This window comes from Colletes gigas, unplaced genomic scaffold (assembly GCF_013123115.1).
Source record: "Colletes gigas isolate AHSC1104 unplaced genomic scaffold, ASM1312311v1 Colletes_gigas_Sc00011, whole genome shotgun sequence".
NCBI lineage: Eukaryota > Metazoa > Arthropoda > Insecta > Hymenoptera > Colletidae > Colletes > Colletes gigas.
The window spans coordinates 1,086,093-1,102,173 of NW_025106640.1; the positions used below are offsets into that span (position 1 = coordinate 1,086,093).

A 16,081-nucleotide genomic window follows, 5' to 3' on the forward strand; every position below is an offset into this window, starting at 1 on the left:
CGAAACGCATTGTTCGACGCTCGAAACGGATCCCGGCGACGGAATTTCGATCAGCGTGAAAGCTTCGACGTTCCGGAAACTTCGCCTGGAAACGCATCTGCGGCGACCGTGCCAACTGCGACTTGCTCCCTTTTTTCCCCACGAGAGGTTTTCTTTTATGGGAAAGTAGAAGTGCAGTTTTAACGAGCGTAGGCCCCGTCACCTACGTTCCGCGTAAATGTTGCGTGTCGTTATCCTACGCGCCGCGCCACGGATCGTCTAATCTCGTCGTGAAAACGACAACAACGAAACTAGGAATTCCACATGCCCCGTAAATTGATCGCAATTAGACGGGGAACGTCAGAAAATTCTCATGGAACACTCATCGATTTAAAATTGCTTTTTAATTCAAATTCCACTTCTCGAATTAGTAGCATTTTCATTATTTATTTTATTTTTTTCTAGCGGGTTTAAGACGACCTTTAGTTTACATTTTTATTATTATTTATTTAATTTTTGTCTAGCAGGTTTAAAATGACCTCTAGTTTGCACTTTTTTTAATTAGTACTATTACTAATATTCAAAGGTTTCTAGGAAAAATAGTGAATGTTATATATATGAGAAAATAGATGACAATGTATTGAAAAATAAATTTTCGTGTTTCAGGGAATACTAAAATTGCCCCATTTTTGTTTTGTAAGTAAAGATTTGTACGATTAAATTTAATTCTGAAGATAGAGGGATTATTAATACGGTGAATATTGAGAAGCAAGAATGTTTCTCCCAAAAAGGAACTGCACACAAAAAAGAGTACAGTGGAAATCGTAAGCGTAATTTATATCGATAGATAAAGCGACACTCTCTCTTGCTATCTTTCCTGCTTCCTTCTTTTTGGTAATTAACGTTTACTTTCTATTCCCATGGATGTCGTTGAAAATGTGGGACGACTACGATAAGAATGTAATGAGATACGATATTTTTGTATTAATAATTTTCCACTCTTTCTTTCGTGAACTACTAACATATAAAACGTGTCAAATATATTCACCTTAACACACCATACACTTTCTACTTCATTTGATAGAATTAGCTGAGAATTTTTCTTTAGTTTTATTATCGTATATTAAATAGTGAATAATCGAACAGTAATAAATTTTGTTGTTTTTTCTTTGTTTACGGTGAAAAATTTGATGTAAATATATCCTGTTGGGCTGAACCATTTTCTACAAAATATAGTCATAATTAACATCTCAATGAGCCGTTAAAGGTCGCGAAGCGGCCCGTTTCGGGTAACTGACTCACCAGTTGGGTCGTTCGAGTCGAACGAGTTTGTGGCAGCCGAGATTCTCGTCGTCGCTTCAAACGCGCCGCGCCGCGACCTTTAACAGCTCATTGAGATGTTAATTACAGAGTTTCCACCTTAAAAATCGCATAGGAATTCGCGAATAATCGAGATATATTTTTTCTGAATTTTTAACCCAATCTTTTCAAAATAAAAATTTACATATCATTTTCAGGTTGCAAAAACGACTTCTTGGCTTGGATAAAAATTTATTCTTCCCGATGAAATCACTTCGTTTAAAAAATTATGATAGGAGTGATAGTTTCGGAGATAAAAATTCAGTTTTGTAGCTCGATTTTTTAAACTATTTGTGTAATCTGTTTTGAAAACTATTTCGAAATCAGCAAAATGATGACTCAAATGTAATTTAAAATTCAATTTTATCGAAAACTCCGGACTGTTGCTACAAAAAATAACCGATTTTAGATAAAACGTTTCTTATGGGTAATTATTCCCTTACGTAACTAATAATTAATACTGTCGTTTTAGAGAGAATATTCAATTTTTAATAACCGTTAACATTTGGATCTCAGTTGACATTAAAGTATTTTTTTGGATCCAGATATCAGTTACTTTGAATTTTTTAAAATATTAAATACAAATTACATTTCATCGTGTTTTAAATTTTCTCTCTCCTTCCCGCCATTTGGAATATTTAAAAAATAAATATTTCGTCCCTACTAATGTAAGGTTCCCCCAAATTGCTAAATAAAAAAAATCGACTAAGCAATCGTAACATCGAAGAATTTTTGTTGTTTCGGAGACGACATATTAGGTTCAATTCTTAATACCCACTAGCATTTGGATCTTGGTTGACATTAAACTATTTTTTTGGATCCAGATATCAGTCACTTTGAATTTTTAAAAATATCAAATACAAATTACATTTCATCGTGTAAAAAGGAAAATATGTTTTAAATTTTCTCTCTCCTTCCCGCCATTTGGAATATTTCATCCCTATTAATGTAAGGTTCCCCCAAATTGCTAAATAAAAAAAAATCGTCTAAGCAATCGTAACATCGATGGATTTTTGTTGTTGTTCCAAAGACGACGTATTATAGGTTTTCAAAAAAATTTGATAGCCTTCAGGGGCGTATCGAGTTGAAAGAGATAATATTCGTCAATCGATCTACCTGATTCGAGATCGTCGTGATCGGATCCACGAAGGCAGGAGTGGAAACTGCGTGACAGTCGTCGACCGCCGGGCGACGCGCCCTCCGTCGAGACGTTGTGCATCTTCCAGGTCGATTCCTTTCGTTCGAACCGCCCCCGACGAGGCTCTCTTCACTTTCACTCCGTCAAGTAGGACCGAGGTGGAGCGAGTACCGCGGCATTTTTTTTCGCGACCTGGCGACGAGTACCGGGCTAATTAAGGATTAATTAACGGGTAACTACGCGCGATCGTTAGCCACAGTCGCGTGGGCGCAGCTTCTTTTTCGCTCTAGTTCGCACCTGGAAAGAAAATCAAAGTCGTCGAGCTCGGTCCACGCGCGGCGAACGTTCTCCAATTTCGCGACACGGCGCTCCATTTTGCAAATCGAGATTCTCCTAGACTCCATACTATTTTTATTAAATCGTACTATTTAAATTAAAAAAAAAAATCTCGTCACTCTGGGATGATTATGATTAGGATAATATTTCGTTTGAATGATTTAAATAGTGGTGAATATTTTTAATTTGAAGATTCACTGTATGATTTTCTGGATATCGTTTAACTCTTAAATGGGGGATCATTTTGATCCATAATGTTTGTAATTCTTACCGATTTATTTATATTAAAATTACACAAAAGTATCTCGCCACTCTGGGAAGATTATGATTTGGTAAATTATGATTACGATAATATTTTGTTTGAATGATTTAGATATTGATGAATATTTTTAATTTGAAGATTCACTGTATGATTTTCTGGATATCGTTTAACTCTTAAATGGGGGATCATTTTGGTCCATAATATTTGTAATTCTTGGCGATTTATTTAAATTAAAATTAAACAAAATTATCTCGCCACTCTGAATGACTTAAATATTGATGAATATTTTTAATTTGGAGATGATTCACCGTATGTGGTTTTCTAGATATGATTGTTTAGCTCTTAAATGGGAGATTTTGATCCATAATTAAAGTTTTGAGTACTCTCATTGCGGAATAAGATGGTAGATTTCTAATAATCTAATAACACTAAGATATACAATTCTCTCAAAATTGTCGTTTGAGCCTATTTTGTGAGGCTTGAAACTTCGTTCAAATTTTTAAAAACGTTCTTCAAATTTGTGTGTCTAGAGTAAACTTTAATTTATTAACTAGTCAATTTCAACCACTAACTGACAATTTTTTTTTCTATTCCGTTCGATGCTATATATTTGCTTGACTATGGTTTTTCAATTTGCGGGTTAATATGGCTGGCAGACAAAACCAATATTGTTGAAAGCCCAGTTCGTTTTACTATATTCGCCTGTCAGGAAGTTGCAAATCATTCACGTCAGAAAATCGAAATAAATTCCGGGGAATTTGATAACTGGACGTCGGTCAAGGAAAACAAACACTGCGATAGATAATTACCAGTTACTCCCACACGTGTATTCCGTACACTATAATGATGATTCACTATAAATAAACGGAAAACTTCGGTGTTTCTTATGGAATTTTTTCCCCCATTTACTTTCACCAAATGTTTTTTTTATTTAACTTTTCTATTTACAAATATTTAATTTCTTTATTTTTGTTTTATTAAATTTAACATTAACGTGTATTTAATGTCCAATTACAAAATTTGATACATAAATGTTTACTAATAATAATGTAAACAGTATACAAATAATCAAACACTCGGTTTTTTTCCCCCAAGCGGTCACCCATCCTGCATTCGACCGCGCCCAATGCAGCTGCACTTCGCTAATCACACAAGGACTAACGTTTCCAACGTGCTACGACCCCTGACAAGTTATACTTTTAATTCACACCCCTAAATATCTCACTGTAAGATACAAATAAAGTCGTACTAATTTTAAAAAACAAAAGCAATCATTTTTTTTATTTATAATCGCCCATTATAGCGGTACGAATACGAATGGGTATATAATCTCAGCGTTTGTCGATCGAGTCAGATCGAATAATAAACTATTCATCGCACAGTGTTACGCAATCCTTCCGTATCCAGATTATTTTCTATCCTTCGATTGTTTAATTTCACACGAGCTCTTCCCCAGCGATATTCTGTATAACTTGGAGGCTTTTAAATTTTGTACTACCGCACCTATGCACGGTTTACACGCGCGCCGTGTACGGTGAATCGAAAGTGTAACCCTCGGATGAAAGTTTCCCTTTGTGGCCACGTATATGGGAATCCTGGACACTAGGAAAAGAGCTCGAGGAGCCCAGCGGCCTACGAGAAATAAATCACCGGAGGCTCGCGCGGCCCACAATTTGCGGGCCATCTGGCAGAAACCGCGTTGCACAATGAAGTGCGTCGAAAGAACGGTTTGGACGTTTATGGTGGCGCGAGCGGCAACACGGAATAGAGAAATGGCTTCGATAGCCATCCTAGAGACACGTACGACAAGTGAAGAAACGTGCTTTCGAGATAACGAATTGCAACGCTGAGACCACCAATTATCTATTTAAATATCTTCCTTCGACCCTCCTGGATATTTCCTTTAAGGTCTCTTTTTATTATTGCGCTGCGCAAACCCCTACGGGATTATTGGCACCAGTTCACGTTTCCTTTAACGTTGCAAACTGATAAATATTATATTACCATTTATACAGCTATTTTATTTATATTTCGTATCAGGAATTTATATTTATTAATCAGATTTTTCATTTATAAATTATTTCAGAAAGGTAAACAAAATTCTTTACACTATTTACTCGAATATTTTGACAAGTATAATTTGAACATTAAAATCGATCAGTGACAATAAAATGTCCAAAACAAAAAATTCTTTATTACTATTTGTATAACTATGTTATTTATATTTCCTATTAGGGATTTACATTTATTAATCAGAGCTGTGATTTTATTTTTTCATTTATAATTTGAATTTTTTAAATTATTTCAGGAAGGGTGCCTTCGTGGTTTTGTAAATTAGATACGTATTCCTGTGAATCAGAGAATAGTAAACAAAACTCTTTACACTATCTACTCGAATATTTTGACAAGTATAATTTGAACATTAAAGTCGAACAGTGACAATAAAATACCTAAAAATATAAATTTTATATTACTATTTGTACAACTATATTATTTATATTTCCTATTAGAGATTTACATTTATTAATCAGAGCTGTGATTTTATTTTTTCGTTTATAAATTGAATTTTTTAAATTATTTCAGAAAGGTTGCTTATTCTTGTGAATCAGAGAATAGTAAACAAAATTCTTTACACTATTTACTGGAATATTTTTATCATTAAGTGACAATAAAATACCTAAAAATATAAATTTTAAATTTCATTTGACACTACACTAAGTAAATTATTGCTTCGTTTGCAATGTATTGTAAAATGTAATAATTTTTTGTTTAAACTAATTCCCAGCTCGTAGACTTCGTATAGGATTGCGTTCACGCCCTATAGTGTTCTCGCAATTATTTTGCACGTGTACACACGCGCACGCGCGGCTGCTCACGATTGGTTAAACGTATAATTTATGCTCGCATTGCTAGCTATCGTGTAGGCTCCGCTTATGCACGCATCGCGGCTCTCGTAGGTGTGCGTGGGCGTGGTGTACTTTTTAAATAGGCCGCCAGACTAGCTCGTAATTAAAGACCGAAAGGCAGAGAGATAAGTTTCGATTTCAGTACTCGAGGCATCGCGGTATCGTCGGTTGCCATTGGTCAGGCTCCAGCAAACTTTTATTCGATTAGGCCATAAACAATAATAAAACGCACGGTAATTTATTGGTGATATAAAATTTATGTTCGTTGTGAAATACTTAATTTTGTAATTCAAACTTTTGATATTTGTATAGACAGTTATAATTATAATAAGCACTATAAAGTCAATTCTGTTATCTAGATAAAAATTTTGATCTACGTTTTTCAAATTTGTTTCTTTTTGTTGATTAGAAACGCAATTTTAGTCTTACAATATATATTTATGGAACATATACATTCTTCTGTGGTTATTCAATTTTGAGGATGAAGAAATTATAGAATGAATAATTAAATAGAATGTAATAGTGAATCTAACGAGAAAGAATTACATGAATTATAAGAATTACAATGTAAGAATGTGTAAATATAAAACGGAAGAGACCAGAGATACAATTACTAATATAGACATTACATTAGACTCACATTATTGTTTCCAGGGTTAATTGCACTTATATTTTAATTATTTAATCAACGTACATGGTGATTATGTATAAACTGAAATCTAAGCAAACCTTTTTGAAAACAAAGGACTCTGTGCTTCTTCCTTGAGAGAATAGCCATAATTAATATGGTTTACTATCAAACTGTTGTAAATTTCAACTCTGATATCTAAAAGAATTTTTCTACAAGATAAAGACTCTTAATGAATAGGTTAAAATGATTTAAACAGGAGTTTACACGAATTACAATTATTATGAAATATTATTGAACAAATTTTGGTTACGATTGCTATTAGCAGTAAACAGTTTGCGTATATTTTTTGTGCAATCTTGCATATAATTAAAAATTGTATTTCATCTTCCTACAACATTCTGTGTGTTACGTAATATTTCATAACAATATTCCAGTAATATTTATGAGACTTTCGGACCGTATAACCGCTCCTATCTGCCATTGCATTATTCAACAGACACCAATCGCGTACGTATTAAATGGCAAAAAAAAAAAAATAAATATAAATGTTTAGCATTGCAATTTAAAAGAAGGTGTAACTACATATTATGTAATCGAGAAATATTCGCTGCTGGAGTTCGCTCCTAATTGGATAAGACGCATATCCCGGGGAACAATCAATCATAAAATTTTCATAATTGCCGGATAACAGTCTTCGAGCATTGCGTGGCCATTACCATATCTAAAAGTGTATTTAAATTTGTTTCTTTTAAAATAGCTCGCTCTCGATACATACGAAGCAAAAAGAAATATAGAATATTTTATGGAAAACGGTACAACATTTTTCAACATTTTTCGTGGTCACCGGTGACCGTCACTTTAAACTCAAACAAAAATCGTAATTCTTGTCAAACTATAAACAACACTGATTACTAAAAATAGCTACAATTTTGACAAATCTCGATAACGTCTGAAGACCCAAAAAATAAAATGGCGTCAACGTTATAGAATATTTTATGGAAAGCGGTACAACATTTTTCAACATTTTTCGTGGTCACCGGTGACCGTCACTTTAAACTCAAACAAAAATCGTAATTCTTGTCAAACTATAAACAACACTGATTACTAAAAATAGCTACAATTTTGACAAATCTCGATAACGTCTGAAGACCCAAAAAATAAAATGGCGTCAACGTTATTGTAGTTTTCTTGTAAGCACCGATTACCAACGATATTTAGTCTCGATAAGCTTATTCAATTTTTTGTTTAGTCAATTTTAAATTCGACCTATCCGTGTTTATCGGGCAGCTCCTCTGGCTTTCGTTTTATTAAATTCGGCCGTGAAACTCGAAGGTTTCTGATACAACGCCGCGGAAATGATATTCGTCGGAGCCACCTGTTGCTCGTAAACTTCAGTTTCCATGAAGCGACCGCGGGGCGCAGCGGGAAGGCGCGAGAAACACGAATCCCGCTCGCGAGAATCGGCGCTCGTTAATTTCGCCGGGCTAATTAACGATCCGAATAAGTTACGGCGAATGAAATATTAATTAGGCCCCGAGATCTCGACTGGTCCCCGAGTGTTTAGTAAAAAACGACCTGACTGGCGCGTACGTGACAAAAATAACGATCCTTCGATCGCTCGTTTTTTCTCGTTTCAATAATATCAATTGGAAATTTACAGCTTTGCTTTTCACAAATATTTATGCAATCTTCCATTGTTTAAATTTTGCCCCGAAACACTGATCGTTAAAAATGATATACATCGTATATGTTTTGGTATACGCCATCTTTGTTTCGTAAAGAATAATTCGAAACAAAAATTTGTATATATAGTACATACATGGCTCAATTTTTATCGAATAATATTGACGGAAAAATGTGTCTCTTTAATTTAAAAATAAATAAAGTGTAATTATAGTGTTCGAAATTTTCTAAATTTTGAAGGTTTTTTAGACACCAAGATTTTTAGAATATTCGAGGCTGTCGAGTTTATTTCAACACGATCACTGTCAGATGAAAACTGTATAATATTCTTGCAAGATTAAAATTTTGATTTTGCACCATTTTAGATAACCTGAAATATCAGTACTTGTTTTCGTGACCTTGTCGAAATTCACAAATCCATCCAAATTTGTTTCTTTCGACGTCTTAACTCGAAGATTAATTTTTCTAGTATCATGCCAGATGAAAACTATAATATTTTTGCAAGATTAAAATTTTGATTTTGCACCATTTTACATAACCTAAAATTTCTTTCGGTACTTATTTTCATAGCCTTGTTGAAATTCACAAATTCCATCCAAATTTGTTTCTTTTGACGTCTCAACTCGAAGTTTAATTTTTCTAGTATCATAGTGGTAAATCCTGTCACCCATACATGGGCGACGTGGCAGTCGAAGTGTTAATCGCGAAGTAATTTCCACATTCTTGATTTACTCGGAATTTTACAACAGTATTGAAGTTCCATGATTAATTGTCCGCGTCGTAATTGCACGCTGATAAATATCCACTGCCAAGCACAGAATGCGACGTCTCGCGCGGAACACAGCAGAAATTATCGATTTCTTTATAGAAATATCCCGTACGATCACGCGTCGTTAACCCACCGTAAATCTTATCGGATACAGGAACCGTTATTATATTTATCCGTCGAGTTTTCCGCCGTTTCCTCGATGATCGAGGACTGGTTCGTTAATTATCACGGCAGAAACAAGAGCACGGATCGTTAAGGGTGCACATCGGTACAGAGCAATCCGGCTCGAGCAATATTTACGATATCGAACCGATACGATGTCAGAGAGATTCACGACTCTTAAACAGGCAGAGATGGAAAGCGTAAAAGTATGTTTCTTTTATTATCGTTGGGTATCAAAGTGATTCATACGCGGTCAAAAAGCATATTTACAACGCAGTAAATTGCTATTATAAACTAGATCAAAATCTGAGAATTAATCGTGCTTCTAGCAGATTATTAGTTTATTACACGATTTTACTGTTAACGTTATTCAAATTAATTTTTTTCGCTAATCTACCACAGTTTCATTGTATTTGTTTTATAAAAGATGCAGAGAACAAAATTTAGAGCAAGCTGGAATTGATTAAATTATTTTATATATTTTATAATTCTGTATCTTAGTAACTTCTCTCAATTTTTACTATTTTAGTCCAATATGATAGATTGTATTTTATTTCAAGACAAGATAGTTCAATTAAATGGTTTTGTATTCGTAAACAAAATTACTAAATGATAGAAAAAATTAATTTTTGATTAAATATTGTGGTTGGGAAGTAATTAATTTTGAATATAATTCTCTGTTATAAATTAATTTACGTTAGATTGAATTTTTGTTTTGAGACAATAAATTACAGAATTAGACGCGTTAAAAAGATTGATAAAGTAAAGTAGCGTACAGAGATCGTGTCTCAGCTTCGCGTCGATGAGTCGGTGAAGAGAAAAGCCAGATAAAGGGTATAGCCGAATAAGGGGGTCAAATGTGCCCTTGAACGAAATGTGACATACGATGGATCCATCGATAGAGCATCAAGAAAAAACGTTCTGTGCCAAATTTTAACCCTCTATCTTGTTTGGAAGGGTAGTTATTGAGAAAATTCGGATTAACGAATCTCTGCCTATTTCCCCTATTTAATCGAGTACAAAAATTATGAAAAAAATCTGGTGCATTGCGACTATTGAGATACGTGTTTGAGAATTTTTTCCGATTTTTCGATTTCAAATCCTAGGTGTGAAAAATTAAAAACGCAAAAAAACGCAGAAAAATACCGATTTCGTATTGAAGCTTTCGAGACACTAGATTTATATAATTACTGTAAATGCATATTGTCATTGGTTATGTCCCTGAATTTTTTCAGATTTTTTGGCAGGGTGCGCCGTAGTAGCAAAAATGAAAAACCGATTTTTTCGGCGTTTTTCGCGTGAAAAAGCAACTTATACTTTGAATTTTTGTATTCCCTTTAATAGATAACTATATTCTGTGGTTTTAAACATTTCCATGTTGAGTAAAACAGTGTATACAAGTAGAAAAGCAAAAATAAGTCAAGAAAAAAAACGTGCTATGCGCGTTGTATTCAGAAGTATCAGCATTATTTTCAAGAGCTGCAATGGTGCAGTGAGTAAGATGCTTGACTGCGAGACTGCTGCAAACTTTTTGACGCGCGTTCGCGCCCTGCTACGGTACACTTTTTTTTATTATATTAATTTTTTTTTTCAATTTCTAACTAAACGACAATGAAAAACTATTAGTTTATTAATATTTAAAAAATATTTTTACCTAAAATATACGCAAAAACAATTATGGAGCAGTTTCTATTCCATCATTTCTCTAGTCGTATATTTGCTTAAATATCCTACTGTTTCATTTTTTCTACGTTAAATGAATATACGTACTTAGTTTTAAAATCGCATACCTTTAATAACTTTGAATAGTGGAAGAAGATTTCTTCAATAAAAAGAATATAAGCAGCCTTTGTCGAATGGGAAGGAAATTCCTATGTATATTGAGGTAGTAAGACACTAAACGCGAATCTGGTCGACAAAGCGAAAATATATATTGCAGGAAAGCAATTTTTAACGCTTTAATCCCTCGTACAAGTAGGTGATCAGAGCAAAAATAGAGCATACCTGGCGACCGTATCATAAAGCCAGTTTTTAAAATCCAGTGATTGTGTGCTACGTTGGATGAGTGTGCTTAAGACTAAGCAGTCTTCGCGGCAGAGGTCGGCTAATGATTAAGTATCGAAAAATATAAAGAAATGTATTATTAATAGGAATCCTCAGATGAGATACTGCGAAGAAGCAATGAAGCCACCTGAGTCTTGGGTTAAGCATTATGCATCACCTTTGTTGAAATGTGGACATGTGTAACGGAAATGGATAATAAGAGAACAATTTCTCGTCTAAAATAAGTAATTTAGACTGCCAATAGACGTAAACATTCATAAACCTTGCACATCATAAATCTTGTCATCATGATATCCGTAACTATATGCAAAGACTGCTAATGTTCTTTTTATTGAAGAAATCTTCTTCCACTATTCAAAGTTATTAAAGGTATGCGATTTTAAAACTAAGTACGTATATTCATTTAACGTAGAAAAAATGAAACAGTAGGATATTTAAGCAAATATACGACTAGAGAAATGATGGAATAGAAACTGCTCCATAATTGTTTTTGCGTATATTTTAGGTAAAAATATTTTTTAAATATTAATAAACTAATAGTTTTTCATTGTCGTTTAGTTAGAAATTGAAAAAAAAAATTAATATAATAAAAAAAAGTGTACCGTAGCAGGGCGCGAACGCGCGTCAAAAAGTTTGCAGCAGTCTCGCAGTCAAGCATCTTACTCACTGCACCATTGCAGCTCTTGGAAATAATGCTGATACTTCTGAATACAACGCGCATAGCACGTTTTTTTTCTTGACTTATTTTTGCTTTTCTACTTGTATACACTGTTTTACTCAACATGGAAATGTTTAAAACCACAGAATATAGTTATCTATTAAAGGGAATACAAAAATTCAAAGTATAAGTTGCTTTTTCACGCGAAAAACGCCGAAAAAATCGGTTTTTCATTTTTGCTACTACGGCGCACCCTGCCAAAAAATCTGAAAAAATTCAGGGACATAACCAATGACAATATGCATTTACAGTAATTATATAAATCTAGTGTCTCGAAAGCTTCAATACGAAATCGGTATTTTTCTGCGTTTTTTTGCGTTTTTAATTTTTCACACCTAGGATTTGAAATCGAAAAATCGGAAAAAATTCTCAAACACGTATCTCAATAGTCGCAATGCACCAGATTTTTTTCATAATTTTTGTACTCGATTAAATAGGGGAAATAGGCAGAGATTCGTTAATCCGAATTTTCTCAATAACTACCCTTCCAAACAAGATAGAGGGTTAAAATTTGGCACAGAACGTTTTTTCTTGATGCTCTATCGATGGATCCATCGTATGTCACATTTCGTTCAAGGGCACATTTGACCCCCTTATTCGGCTATACCCTTTCGTGGAATTAATTAATGCGACGCGGCGAGTTCGTTAGTCGCGGCAATTCAGAGCGAATCGACACGTGAGCTAATTGCTCTAATCGCGACTGTTCCCTGTGTCTACGTAAAGTCACGATCGTGGTTGCTGCTCTAATCTTCGTTGCTTCTACGAGAGTAAGCAAAGAAAATCCTAGAAGAAACTATAGATCCTACGATTAAAGCGTACAGCTTCGAAAGAAACAAAATTTTATTCGGTGAAAAGATATTCTACATAAAAAGATTTAATATTACTACTATCCTATTATTCTATCTAGCTCTTGGCAATTTTACCCTTTAACAAAATTCTAGTAAAATACAAACAATTAAAATTAACTTTTATGACTCAAAATAGCCCCTAAATCGAACGAATGGAACGTCCATTATAGAAAATAATAATTTTCACTTAATCGAGCAATGGAGAAAAAAAAGTAAAACATTTGAAGACTAAATACAATTTGTGTTACAATTCTACCAATAGAAGTGAATCAATTTTATTAATAAAGGTCTTAAAAGTTGTCCAGAAAGATTTGCAATTTTGCTGTAAATTTTATCTTCAGAATAAAACTGTGTTATAATATTACTAGTATCCTATTATTCTATCTAGCTTTTGGCAATTTTAACAAAATTCTAATCAAATAAAAACTATTAAAATTAACTTTTATGATTCAAAACACCCCCCCAAATCGAATGAATAGAAAATAATCATTTTTACTTAATCGAGCAATGGAGAAAAAAACGTAAAACATTTGAAGATTGAATACAATTTGTGTTACAATTCTACCAAATAGAAGTGAATCAATTTTATTAATAGAGGTCTTAAAAGCTGCCCAAAACGATTTACGATTGAAAAAAAGAAAAAGTTAATGAAATATTCGTGAAATTTTGCTGTTCTTAGGGTGTTTTACGGGATTCGTCGATGTACAACGGATGTACTGGAAAAATACGAGGCCCGTGCGTTCCCTTCGACGTATAGCGAGATCATGATTTTACGATCGCCGGGAAGACCGGTGTTTCTCGTTGAACGACCGTGAATAATGTGCTCCTGATTTTATCCCTGCGCCGGTAATCCTCGATTTTATCGTACGCGAAAGTGCTTCTTACACCTTGCAATAAATTGTCGTAAATTTTCAGCAGCGTTGCGAACTGACGCTGACAGGAGGTGAATAATAATAAATGTTAACGCGCGCCGTTTCCAGGAAATAACTGTCAATAACTGAGGCAATATCCTCGATCCGCCGGTTTTAAATACTTCCATTTATTTTTCAATACGTTATCACCTTATAAAAATTAAAAAAAAAAAACAAAATATGAAAAAGTCTGTAAATATATCCTCTCATAAACGCTTAGATAATATTTGTGGGCCAAGAGATCTAACAAAATTTCAGAATACTAGGAAAATATTATTGCAAATTAATTAAAAATTCCAACAAGTAAACGATACAATTTTTATTAGTGGAATTAAATTATCCATTTTTTAAATAAAATTTTAGAAAATTTCTCTCTTATTTTAGAAACTTTTTAAAAATGTTGAATATTCAATAAAAACACTGAATAAAATGTATCAATAAATGCACTGATAATATTTGGTTCGTATTGCACGATTGTACAGAAATTTGATATTGTAAATGTGTTCTAATACTTTCACCGAATGTGTAACTTGTAATATAAAATGTCGGTAGGCCTTTTGATATATTGTATGCCATGCTGGACGATAAAGTCATTGAATACATGGTTCTCCAATTACTTTGAGCAGCATAAATCTACAGAACAACTGCTCATTAGTTTGGTAATAATTAACTGTCATTACAGCAACCCCTTAATTTAACAAGACTTATTACAGTCATCAGTCCGTTACAAAGTATAAAGCAGAAATTATTATTGGTGATGAATGATTGTTGGCACTGGGAGCAGTATAACTGGTTTCATATAAAGTTTTTCTCTATTATTAAATCTCGATATTTCAAGCCTAACGTGTAGGCCCTCTTCGATTCTTATCGAAAGAAGGAATTCAAAGATTAAATCTCCAAAAAATTGTGCATCATCCACTTAACTATAACGTGTCAAAATTAAAGGAAAATTTTTCAATTCTATTATTATACTACAAAGCTTGCTATAACGTTTCCAAACGCGTTCACGTCGTTAATGTAAAAATGTGAATGTAGGTTAATATTTTTTAACCTTTTTTTTAGGCAATTGATCTCGAATACTATTTAGTCGGGTGATCTGCAAAGGTGTTGCAGCGACAGTTAATTATTATCGAACTAACGAGCAATTGTTCGACAGATTTAAGTTGCAAACAATAATTGGAGAACCATCTACTTAATGGCTTTAACGTTCAGTATGATATCCAACATGTCGAAAGGTCTACCAATATGTTGTATAATTGATACATGGTTGATGGATGAGGAAATCGGTAAAGGTCTTGCAAAATGCACGCAGTCTGCTGCAAGGAGCTACGAAGAATGCTCTTGAATGATGTTCATGATGCGAGAGAAGATCCGTCTTTTCGCTCGTAATATGCGTTTTCATGACGGTGATGCTATTAATCATTTCTTTGCATGATATTACCTATACCGTTACCCTTTTTTCAAACATTCTAATCGCTAAATTCGAAACCCATACACGAACATTATTTTTAGCTATTCAAATTGGTGGAAACAAAAAGCTATTATTATTATTATTATTCGTTGCATGCTTTTGTTCAGTGAGCATTTATTCGATATCGATTATATTTTCGACGCCACTACAGGCCCTCTTTAAATTTTATTATATTGTACAATTTTCACCGAAGAGGACCTACGATGATTGAAAAGGTTATAATTGATATTAAATAAATACCGAGTGGCTAGAAACCTGAGTCTTTCTGCTAAAAATACTATAATTTTGTATTTTAATTTAGTATGAAAAGTTAGTCAAAACAATCCTATAAACTACATAATTATTGCGTGTTAAAAAATTCTATTTTCTATTAAATTATATAGTTCCTACATGTATGTAATATTATATAATTTTATATCTGAACATGTATTACTCATGGTGTATTAATTTAGTAATAAATCATACAAAAATACATTAACGAAACATAATAACGTGAATAAGGTCAAAACACATAAAACTGACTTGCTCATATTTCTTAAACAATCCGTACTATCTCCTATCTTACTGCAGAGTCGTTAATAACTTCGCAGCTGATGCGATTTTAAATACTATTTGAGGAGAAAAAAAATACTACATTGATGTTCTATGAAACGCAATTATTTTAACTGCACTCTTCCATAATTCCACAGTTGAAAGTCTGGAAATCACGGCAAAAATCACGAAGACCATTCTATCGTATGATACATTTACAAAAACATTCTAAGCATTTTCCAAAGAACACTCAAGGTTGCGGCAACACATTCTAACGGGCACGCATAATTTTAATAGTGCACCGCGCGAGCTC

The 16,081-nt window shown here is 33.5% G+C and overlaps 1 protein-coding gene across 1 annotated transcript in view; it reads right to left on the bottom strand.

Moving 5' to 3' along the window:
• Window positions 1–16,081, bottom strand: part of LOC122398513 (ras GTPase-activating protein raskol) — a 190,878-nt gene that overhangs the window by 148,837 nt on the left and 25,960 nt on the right. The window contains exon 3 of the mRNA XM_043398448.1: window positions 2,455–2,773. Within this exon, the coding sequence (XP_043254383.1) occupies window positions 2,455–2,557 (103 nt within the window). The 5' untranslated portion in view covers window positions 2,558–2,773. The remainder of the gene's footprint in view (window positions 1–2,454; window positions 2,774–16,081) is intronic.